Source organism: Lytechinus pictus, chromosome 8 (assembly GCF_037042905.1).
Source record: "Lytechinus pictus isolate F3 Inbred chromosome 8, Lp3.0, whole genome shotgun sequence".
Taxonomy (NCBI): domain Eukaryota; kingdom Metazoa; phylum Echinodermata; class Echinoidea; order Temnopleuroida; family Toxopneustidae; genus Lytechinus; species Lytechinus pictus.
Genome location: NC_087252.1, coordinates 11,492,035 through 11,504,254, shown reverse-complemented (window position 1 = coordinate 11,504,254; position 12,220 = coordinate 11,492,035). Strand labels below are relative to the sequence as shown.

At 37.1% G+C, this 12,220-nt stretch overlaps 1 protein-coding gene across 2 annotated transcripts; it reads right to left on the bottom strand.

The window, feature by feature from the left end:
• Positions 1-1,752: 1,752 nt before the first annotated feature.
• On the bottom strand, positions 1,753-11,378 carry LOC135155056 (uncharacterized). 2 transcript variants are annotated; one of them, XR_010294408.1, is made up of 4 exons: positions 11,242-11,372; positions 7,422-7,714; positions 3,854-5,886; positions 1,753-2,595 (listed from the first exon to the last, which is right to left on the bottom strand). XR_010294408.1 is itself a non-coding variant. In XM_064103573.1 (3 exons), the coding sequence occupies exons 1-3, from the start codon at positions 11,264-11,266 to the stop codon at positions 4,456-4,458; spliced, it is 1,749 nt and encodes a 582-aa protein (XP_063959643.1). In that variant the 5' UTR covers positions 11,267-11,378; the 3' UTR covers positions 1,753-4,455. The 2 variants fall into 2 exon arrangements, 1 of the variants encoding a protein (XP_063959643.1); XM_064103573.1 differs by having other exon boundaries at positions 1,753-5,886; positions 11,242-11,378.
• Between the last annotated feature and the right edge of the window lie 842 nt (positions 11,379-12,220).

The window sequence follows — 12,220 nt, the reverse complement described above, 5'->3', positions numbered from 1 at the left end:
TTGTCTTTGGTATCTGTTTGTAAATGGTGTAGTACCATGTTACTAGTAAAGGAAATATTGTATGGGTTACTGGGGTTGGTCTCACACAGAGTTGCAATTGATCTGGGGTCCGTTGCAGAAAGAGTTGCGTTTAAACGCAAGTCAAAATATCAATCGCAAGTCCCAAATGCGCGCTGTTGATTGGTTGAATATCAAGTTGCACATGATTTTTGAAGTTGCGTTTGATTGCAACTCTTTCTGCAACGGGCCCGATTAGCATCCGTTTGTAAGCTGTGTAGTGTACCATGGTACTAGTGAAGGAAACAACGTACATGTATGGGTTACCAGGGCTGGTCTCACACAGAGTTGCAATTGATCTGATTAGCATCCGTTTGTAAGCTGTGTAGTGTACCATGGTACTAGTGAAGGAAACAACGTACATGTATGGGTTACCAGGGCTGGTCTCACACAGAGTTGCAATTGATCTGATTAGCATCCGTTTGTAAGCTGTGTAGTGTACCATGGTACTAGTGAAGGAAACAACGTACATGTATGGGTTACCAGGGCTGGTCTCACACAGAGTTGCAATTGATCTGATTAGCTTGTAAGCTGTGTAGTGTACCATGGTACCAGTGAAGGAAACAAGGTACATGCAAGGGTTACCAGGGCTGGTCTCACACAGAGTTGCAATTGATCTGATTAGCATCCGTTTGTAAGCTGTGTAGTGTACCATGGTACTAGTGAAGGAAACAACGTACATGTATGGGTTACCAGGGCTGGTCTCACACAAGAGTTACGATTGACCAGCTCCCCGTCTCACAAAAGGTTGCTATTGACTCCATCGACCACAACTATGAAAAGCCAGCAATGCCAAGTTCTAAAATACACGTTGCTTCAAAATGTTTTCTAATCTAAATATGATATTCATACTTGCATCATTGTCTTTGTTTACACAGGACATTTAGCAAATTTCCTTTAGGAAAAGTGCTGACATCAATAGATTCCCATGTAGTTGAGGTTGATTGGATCAATCGTAACTCTTTGTAAGACGGGACCCTGATTAGCGTTATCTGTGGACTTCATGAGACTATGGACCTGGGACCAGTAAGAAAGAGCTGAGCAATTTTTACTTTTGATCATATGCAATAATCAACGAATGCAGTCAGTTATGAAATCAACCACACAATCGATTGCCAACTTTATGTCACGGCCATGGCCCTGGGGCTAATTGCAAGAAAGACAATTAGCAATCAAATGCAACTTAATTTCACAGTCAACTAATCAGTTTGGACTTGGGTATTATGTTTTGAGTTTCCCCAGGACCCACCCCTGTCTAGAAAGGTGTAAACAATTTCTAAAGCAATTTTGTGCTTGAAATTGCTATTCAATGGATTAAAATGTATTATCATTCATCAACATTGCAAATATTTCTGTAATGGACCTGTGAAAATTGTACAAAATAACTAGTTTTGAATTGATTTGTGATGTCACATGCAAGCTGATGTCCAATATGTCTTGTAATATACATGTACATATAAATTCTGTACATTCCCATGGGGTCAAGATGACTGAAAATATTTTTAACAGAGCAGCATGTGTAGATGTAGCGCATCTTATTAAACATGGAATGGATAGGTATTAAAAAAGTAATTTTAAATTTTCTGACAATCAGAATCTTGTGGAGTAGATATCAAGTGACAAAGCAGCATGCATGTGGTGTCACAAAATCAACAAGTTTAAAATATATAATTATGTTTAAGCATTGAACATACATGGATTTTGCCAAACCTTTATTAAATATTTTTCTCAGTTTTCTGCTTTTATCATTACAAACATGACTTAAGGGGGACATTTCCCTTTAAATTTGAAATGCTATATAATATGCAAAAAAAAAGAGGATCTAACTCAAAAAATTTCCTCTCCTCAAACTAAAATATGCAAAACGTTTTTGAGAAAGGTACCCCCCCCCCCGGTTGTCTCCAGATGTTGCGGCCACCCCTACTCACTCCATCCATGTTCCATGAACGCAGACTTATATGTACATCACAAACACCGTGTAATGGCAATACTCCCCCCCTCAAAATTAGGTTCTGATTATTTCTAATAAAAAACAAATGCATAATCTATATTTTATATTTTGCTTGAATTGCATTATAAAAAAAAAAATAAGTAAACAAATTTAGAGGAATAGAATATATTTAATTTGTAAAAGGAATAATTCAGTAGTTTGAAATAAGCCAATCTCAAGAAGTTTCAAATAACATTTAAAAAAAATTAATAGTGAACAATAACAAGCTTTTCGTCAGAGAGACAGTACCATATACCCTATGGTAATAATACTAATTAAAATTTTCTCAAACGCTTTTTTTTTTTATAGTGACAAAATAAGTTGAAGTTATGAATATCTTACACATGAAATTAGTTGTATATCCAGTTTTGTTCATTCTTGGTGGACAAAATTTGAATGAATATAATTTCATATCATGAAATACAAAATAAGTGGGAATATAAAATCATCAGCTCGCTCACTAAAGATATGCATAGCACTGTTTATACCACATTATACACAACGTGAAATATGTATCTCTTCAAAGTTGAATCTGTCCTAAAGGGGAAGTTCACCCCGAAGAAAAGTTTGTGGTATAGAAACAAAAATGATAACCAAAAATATTGAAGGTTTGAGGAAAAAAATGAATGATTAAAAAAGTTATTAGAAATTTAAGTTTTGTACTTGTGACGTCATACAAGCACCTGTTCTATATATGTTATGTAATATAAAATGCATAAATTTCCATTTTCTTAATGGTTTGTGATGACTTAATTATTTTTTATTTTTAGGAACAGGTGTGCAATGATTTGTCCATTGATGTACAAAGGTACAATAAAAACCATTTCTAATAATATGAGAAAATGACATTTCATTGATTTTTAACCATATGATATCCAGAAAAGCTGCTCGCAGATGACATAACAAATCAAATAATTAAAATTTTAATATTTTTATTCTTTGATGGATTTTCCTCAAACCGTCAGCAATATCTTTTACTATTTTTTCTGCTATTTTTACAATTAACTTTCTGTCAGGGTGAACTTCCCCTTTAACCCTATCAAGGCCAGGGGGGGGGGGCCTCAGAGGCCCCCCCAACGATTCGCGCAATTTTTTCGCCGCGCGAATTTTTTTGACCGCACCGCTCGCTGACTTTTTACTTTCAATTCTTTCGCAACTTTTGAGACCAGTTTTGCGTCACCCGGGTACGCGGTTCCGAAATTACGCAACATTATGTAAGTGCATGTCAGCCTCAAAATTGCTTTTAAAAATGTGATTTCGTGTACAAAGTCAATGAAAACTGGGTTTTCAACCAAAAATCATAAATGTATGATTATTTTTAGTTTTGCTGGTCCAAATGTATTTATTTTGTGCTGTTTATGATCTCAGAAGAGTCCCCAACAAATTTCAATTGAAAAAACATTGAAAAACAAAAGGTCCAAAAAACAAAGAAATACATAAGAAATTGCAAAAACAATATAATACATAAGAAATTGATCTGATATCACAATTTTACACCACAAAGAGTTTCTAAACCAAAAATTAGAACATTTGGAGCTTTATTTAGGGAGTTAGAGGGAAAAGTATGATTTCGCATACTAATTACGCATAAATTTTTATAATCACTTACAGTAATAGCGATTTTCATGAAATAAATTACTAAACAATTTTGTAGATTATGTCCCAGACAACCTGTGTGCCAATTTTCGGCGCGATCGCGCAGCCAACGGCGGAGATCTCAAGGGGGAGCTTGGGAGGCCCCCCCTGGCCATATGAACTCCCAAAATACCCCGGCCTAGATAGGGTTAAGTCGTACAGATTTTCCATGGTTCCAATAAATTTGAGAACTAAAGGCAAAGGTGCTTTGCCTTTCCTACAAAAGAGCAACACAAAAGGGCAACATTGAAATAGCAACACGATCTAAGAATCATCCAACACATAATATACAACATGGTGGAGAACTCGGGCATTGGCGTCCTTTGTTCATTGGGAGGGGGATTCCATTGTTGTGTTCCCCCTCCCCCCCACCAAAAAAAGAAATTATCAAAAAAAAAACTGAATAGCTAGAAGCTTTCGTCAGTTCAAATATTAATTATTGTCAGTGTTATTATCCACTACAGATTAACAAAAACACATTTGTAAATTGTAAATCAAGAAAATAATTCATCTTTTCAACATAAATGTAAAACCTAAATTGTACTTGTGTAGCTTGGAGTGCTTTAATATTAAAAATATTCACTTTCAGCTTCTGCTGGAGATTTTAACTTGCCAGTCCAGGCTAAAAAATATTGAAATACCCCCGGACCATCGGGAAAAATACTCCATGCTCAAAATGTAATCTCACTTACATGTATAATAGCAAGGAATTTGTGTCCATACTTTATTCAGTCACGAAGAAATATTTTGTAGAGAAATGTCAATGTCATACGTCAACAGTATTTGCATCTATAATCAAAGCCTGCGAGGTCGACACCTCGCAACAAATGCATACTTGTACAGGATAGATGCAACCATCTTACACAGTGATCACATCTAATCCATGCTTCATTGTCTCCGCTGGATTTCTGACAAGCAGGGCAAACAAAGATTTCATTTATATGACTAGTTACGGTCTTTATATTTGGCACTGCTCTGACCTTGTCTGTAGCTTCTACAATCAGTTCCTTCCGCGATTCGCCAGCATCACTTTCATGCTCAATGTTCTCCTTGCTTGGTAGCTTCTGGTCTTTTCTTTTTTCCATTCCTTTCATTTTAACTTGTTTCGCTTTTTTTGCTTTCTCTTTTTGCAATGTCATCATCTCTTCCACGTCAACATTGAATAAGCTGTTCATTATCTCGATAACCTGTGCTTTGATGTTCTTCTGAATCTCGGTCTTGCTCACTTGCTGCGATGTCTTCCTTGGCCTTCCTGGCCCTCGCTTCTTTGGCTCCCGTTTCATTACTCTATCACCAGTGTTCTCTTCATTAGCATCATTTACCATCTTGTACTCTGTCCGTGCCTTGATGTTATGCCGTTTCTCAGACATGCTGACTTCCAGTGATCTCTTTCTTGGGCTTACTCGCTTCTTCCGCTCCTGTTCCAATATGCCTTCTAGAGAACTTGTAGCTACAGTGACTTCAGACACACAATCTCCTTCCTTACTCAGAATCACCACTGGTTCTGCAGAGTCCATTCCTTCCCCACCTGTGTCCGCATCATCCGCATCGCTAACCGTCTCATGTTCTGTCTCTTGTTCCATCTGTTCTACCGTTTCCCTCTGTTCATTCTCTGCCATCTTTCTCTTATCAACCTCCTCCTGTTTCCAGTTCTCTACTGATCTTCTACAACGAATGTACAGGAAGAATTCGTCTACGGTGATAGCTGGAGAAGAGGGTCCTTTTTTCTCCCTTTGGTCTTCAGACGTGCCCTTGCATGGAGAGAAGGTTTCATTGCTTTGACATGTCTGGACAACATCTTGTGACTCCTGTGGCAGTGCTGACGATGTGGATGGCGCTGACAGTGGTTGACCTGGCTCTGACTGTGCTTGACCTGGTGTGGATGTTGATGATGCAGGAAAGCTCTTTAATACTCTATCAACAGATGATTGTCTCTGTTCACCACAAAACCTTTGAGGATTGGCCAGCATGGGGAGTGGTCCCTCCTTCTGCAGACGTGCCTCGAATTCAGTAAACCACATCTCGATCCTATCGTCTAATACCTTCGGGAAGCCTTTATGTGGGGTCGCTCGTTTGCCTGTTTGCATCTGCCGGTATACTAGGTTAGGGTTTCTCTTCAAAAAACTTCTCCACCATCTTTCCCCTGGTAAGTTGTCTAAGAACGGATGCTGGCGACCATCACTTTCAAGGAATGCTTTAACAACCTGCAAAAAAAAAAGAAATAGAAATTACATTGTAATTACAATCAGCTGATGGGCAATTCCATGAAATATGTATGTACGTCCGACCCCCTATATGTGGGACCTTCATGAAATTTTTCGTCTCTGATTTTTTGTTTTTTCGACAGCCTGTAATGTTCTCTACTTGACCATGACTTGGTCAGTTTATGAAGTGAAGTAAGATTTGAGAAAAATGGGGGTCGGATGTACCGAAAGGTTGATAATTTTATGGAATTGCCCTAATAACTTTCATTTTCAAGTTATGCTTTCATAACCTACAAGAAAATATAATTACAATCGGGTATTCAAACTGGATTCCCAAACGAAACTGATCAAACATTTATAAGGGCACTTCAAATTCTCCTCGGTCAAAATGAACATTTCTGAACATGCTTGTTCAATAATCTAAATAAAACATATTTCAATAATTAAGAGATTGGGTTGATTCACAGAGAGTATATAGCCCCTCAAATCAATTCGATTCTGAATCTAAAGTCACAAAATGGCAACAACAAAAAAGGACCAATAAAAATGAGATGGGATTGAAAAACCTTCCCAGTTTATCACACATGTCCTTCGCATGCATATTTAAGTGATTGGCTTAATCACACAGAGGCTGCAGGAAGTTATCAAAATTTTATGAGACTGGAACAATCACACAGCTACACACAGATCCCCAGGGGATTTCCCATTAAGCTGGGAATAATCTCACAACATTTGTAACCGTGTGTATCTCATGTTTTTGAGCAAATTTGGGTCTGAAATGCACCTGAGAAGCTCCGGAAGCGTTTACCTGTGTCAGGTTCCGTTACAATTTTGGTCTTAAAAGTTGCTCAAGACTTGAAGTGAAAAAGTCATGAAATGTTGCAGCACGATCTTTACGTGTTACAGATTTATCGTGAAAAATAATGTCAAGGGGGGCAAAAAAAAAACACCCCCTCCTCTCCTGGGCATGATAGGGCTATCTCTCCTGTAAATTTCATTTTCTTTTTGGTTCTATCTCCAATGTCTGTAACATCCTGCTACTTCTTACATTGTAGGACTGTTTTTTTGTTGTTGTTATTTTTTTTTTACTTCACTTTCAAACTAAAGGTTTATTTCTTGTTGCTTTGTTTCATGTCTTGTAAATCATTATGTACATCATTCTGTAATTCACTGCCTTGATTTATTGCTTTACTCCCAGAGCTGCCAACCTGATCAAGAACATTTCGTTATTTTAAAAGCTTGGAATCCATATTATATGGTGAGGAAAGCAGTATTTTCAAAGAAATACCATAGGACAACATATAAAGCTGAAACCTTATAAATCAGTATGTTGCATGAAACCACCAGTATTCTTCTAATTTTTCAGTACTAAATACTGAATATCAGTACTAGTTGGCAGCTCTGCAATTATTTGTTCCTTTGTGGTAATTTTCTTGTATGTCATTGTTGGTGGTGTTGATCAATCACGAAGATGAAATATAATCATTTTTTATGTATACATTCATTTTAGCTCTGCAAAATTTTAACGAACTTACCTTTTGGATATCCGCTTTGGATTGACGGTTACCCTGGCTTGCCATTTCGTTAGCCCAGTCCACAATCTTCTCTTCCTCTTCTTTATTGAGGTAAGGTTTGGGTCCTCTGGTAGCAAAGAGCGGTGTTCTGCCACAGGACTTGTCACGCAGGGTGCTGTATGGTATTCCAAAGGCCTTGGCGCCTTTGCGTATTGACATCCCTTGCGCTTTCATGGTTTGAAAGGCAACCACCAGATCATCATTATTCCAGGTTTTCGTTTTGCGTTTGCTATTCATCTTCACAGAACTCTTACCTGGAACATAAATTAAAGAAAAATAGATAGAGAGCACATGAGTGTTATTCCTCATTGCAAGTGGTATAATAAACTTAATTTCAAATTGCACTACAAATAAAGTACACACAGCTTGCTACTATAAGGTTTGCATTATATGTACATGCACCTGTATTCTTGTAAACATATTTTTATGTATATATCTATTATTTTTATAGGCCTTTCTTTGTGTTTTAGGTAAAATATAAAAATAATTTTTTTAAATTTTGGTATATACTTGGGCATTTCTATGAGAATAAAGACAAATTTCGAATTTTGGGGTGTCACAGATGAAAAGCTGCTCGGCTCCTTTTGTTTTGTGATATAAACCGTAAAAATGTATCATGGGACTGGTAAACACTTTACCAACATGAATATCAGTATGTGGGACTAGAGTGAAATTTCAGATCAGATAATTGGTATCTTTGGAAGAGTTTTAAAAGGTGAAGAAATGAAATATCATCATTGCTTTTAATATCTTTTGTCATTATCATACTAAAAATTAAAATACATGAAAATCAAGTAAAAAAATATTTGTCCGAGGGTCAAACTCAAGGTCAAAGTAAAGGTCAAAGGTCATGACCTTATAAATCGCTCCAATACATTATTTGATTCATGTTTTGGATTCCTCTCTGAATTTCCTTTTGAATGGTACCAGTTTCGTGAAAATTGGTCAACACATTACGACGCAATGGCCATTGAAAGATGAAGGTCACGCCCATTTTTGTCAAAACAATGAGAAAAGGGCGGGCCGTAGCACGAGAACCGACGGACCGATTGGACTAATTTTTTTTGTTTTGTGCTTGGGCCATGATGAATTTTATGTGTACCAATTTACAACAAAAACTGAGAGGGTCGGGTGCAACCACTAGGTGAATCCAGATGGAATGACCCCTACTCGAATCAGTCAAAAAACCATTTCCAATAATAATTATTCCAGATGGTTACTAATTACGGGATACTAATATAACTGTTTTGTGAAAAACAAGCGAAACTTGTAACTTTCTCATTTTACACACTCATCCTACTGATGAACGAGGTAATAACATTTTAGTAATTTTACATCCGATTTTGATGAAATTTTCGATGTTATGCACGTTCGATTTTTCTCTACTGATTCAAAATCAAATCAACGTTTTTCTGGGGTGGACTTGACCTTTAAAGAATAGTTTAAATCAATGCATAACTTTAACTCAAACTTTTCTACTCGTGCACTCCGCGCTCGCATTTCGTAAATGTGTTCCTAATCCTATTTTTAACCTTAACTTTAGTTTAACTAAGCTAAGTTAAAGATGATGAATTCTTTGATTTTTTTTGTCACTTGGACCACATTTAGGCTCGCTTCACTATTGCCTGATTTTTGTTTAAAAATATAACTTGAAAATTCCAGGAAATATCTATGAATTTCGGGTCATATGTGATTCAGTTTCGGGAAATTTGTTTTGGATCTGTGGAAACACTGGCAGATACCTACCTCAGGCGATGTTCGTGCAGGCTCCACTCCACTTCACTACCGCTACACTCCGCTCCACCTACCCGAACATCGGGACCGTGAACCATTTCGGATATACCGAGTCACAAAGGTGGGATGGCAATCATGATAATCGTAAAAATTAAACAAAAAAAATATAACGAGGGATATGAATGACTTAATATCTTACTCTACACCTGTATTTCACTCCGTGTTCATCCTCCGGTTATCCTCAAAATTTGTGATTTTGGGCCAGTATCTTTTTCCTCACACGTATTATTCACGGCCGATTTTAAAACATCGCATGCGATCGCAATCGATCAGCAACCGATCGCATGCGATGTTTTGAAATCGGCCGTGAATAATACGTGTGAGGAAAAAGATACTGGCCCAAAATCACAAATTTTGAGGATAACTGGAGGATGGACACGGAGCTGGGTGTAGAGTAAGATTGTAAGACAAGTCATTCATATCCCTCGTTATATTTTTTTGGTTTGATTTTTACGATTATCATGATTGCCATCCCACCTTTGTGACTCGGTATATCTGAAATGGTTCACAGTCCCGATGTTCGGGTAAGTGGAGCGGTAGTGGAGTGGAGCCTGCACGAACATCGTCATCGCCCGAGGTCACTTGTTCACTGCAACCACCCTGCCTGTGGGGAATCTACAGGTTGGTTGGCATGCCAATGCTGTACAGAGCACACACTTTAGAAAATGATTAAAATATCACTTTTGTAACCAAAATTACTAATTTCCATACATTTGCAATTTATTTTTCATTAGTAACTTGGGAATAATTTTTGTATTCACTAGAGTGCTCAAAAACTTGAATTTTTGGCATATTTTTGTGTACGCCCTCTATTGGTGGAAAATAATATGGCAAGAAAATTTTCATTTTTTATCTCTATTTTTAATTATAAGAAAAAAACAATTTAAAGAATGAAATTTACTTAAGTTAAGGCCAAGGGCCTAGTTGTATGATGAATAGGTGTAATGGAAACTGTCAGTGTAAAACAATCAAGCTAGGGTGTCTGGGGTGTCTGGAGAAAAAAAAAAAATTTCTTATTTCAAGAAAATATCACATTTTCTTTGTAAATTTGAAGAGAAATGACCTTCAGACTGACAGAAATGTAACATTTTTGAAAAAAATCCAGTTATTGGCTGCAAAAAAGAATGAAATTAGGTCAATTTTCAGCATTTCTCTGCCATAGACTGTGTAACTTGTTAGTTAAGAAATGGACACACACAAATCCAAATTTTTAGCTTCCGAGAGCTGTCATAAATTTATTATTAATGCCAAAAACTTGTCCATAAACTAGAGTCCAATAGGATTTTTTATGCTCTTTCTGATGGTATGATTTTTATAAAGATTTGGAAACCAGATCATAATGAAAAATTGTGACAAAGTGAAAAAATTGTGCAAAACAGAAATTTCATTTTCCCATAGAAAACGCATGGGGAAATGGCAATCTCAACACACACAAAAATAAGGGTTTGCAATTTATCTCTAAATCCTTATTCAAAATGACCATATAAACTTGTCCTTACTGTCAAAAGGAGCCCCTGAATTTTCTCTTTCCATACATGCCAAACACAAGTTAATAATCAATTCAGATCACATTTTTCTAGTAGCCTGAACTTCCCGAAAAAAATGTGCCATATTTTCTCCTAAATCAGCCTGTTTTAACTTTTATGCTGACACTTTTCAGTGAGTGTGGCTTCAGACACCCTAATCAACCATTTGTTCCAAAGAAAAAGAGAAAATAAGCCAAACATTGCCATCCTTATTTTGCCACACATGGAGATATATTATAGCTAAGAACAAGGTTATATCATCATATTCATAACCTTGTTCTGTTGTTCATTGAATGAGTGCCCGAGCTGAGGTATATGAGGTAGCAGATACCCTATCAACACGAATAAGCACACGCGGGGCCGCATAAAATGGAGGAAAGAGTGTTGCGCGAGCTCTGACCACGGCCTAACTCGCTTTTTTTTAAAGAAAATTTAAGAAACTCCCGTCTTCAGCTTCATACCTTCGATCAGCGACTTAGGGTCCATAATTTAATTCAGGTTACCGGTACTCAGTCTCAGGATTCAGAAAGTTAAAGAGAGACAGGTCAGCGTTTCCAAATACATGTAAGTGGAACCAACGAACGTAGAGGGCAGCAACATTAAAAACTGCGTTATTAGTATACATCTCTATGGATTAAGGGCAGTCGGGGCACACACCACTAACTATTTCCCCCCAAAATATGAAGAGGGGGTTTTCAGCATTTTTTTCGCACCAATACTACATGTAAACTTGGTTGCAGTCACAGTCTGTGCTCACAGGGTTTCTTGGGCAACTAATTAAGTTCCCATAAAATCCAGCATTGACCAGTGACTGCTCTCCCATGGGACTGACCAGATCCAGTAGTAATCCCTCTCTATGCCCATATGAACAAAAAATGTTCAGATTGATTTATATGAATATTTTCCAAGCAACCATTAATTTGTCGAGGTCCTGGCGGCTGCTTCCCGAGCGAAGCGAGGGATATATCCTTATTCGACCGACAGTTGCGGAATTTATTTCGTACAGAGCTCGTAGACGGGGAGCAAAAACTCATATTGGGGCCCTATTTAAAGGTCAAGCCCCCCCCCCCCACAAGAATGTTGATTTGATTAAATAGAGAAAACCCAAACTAGCAATATATGCTGAAAATTTAATCAAAATTAGATGTAAAATAGGAAAGTTATGACATTGATATATGCACAATTCAGTGACAAATGAGACAGCCGATGATGCCATTCACTCACTATTTCTTTTTTTTATTGCTTGAGTTATAGAATATTTCATTTTTTACATACTTTTGACAAGAAGGAACTTGACTGAACCGCATAATATTAAACAATCCTAATTTTACATGTTGAGGGAGGAAGTCCATATAATTTGTTTCTCTTGACAAAATTAATGAGGAGAAAATTTGAATCTTTCATATTTCATATATTGAAACACAAAATAAATGGTGAGCG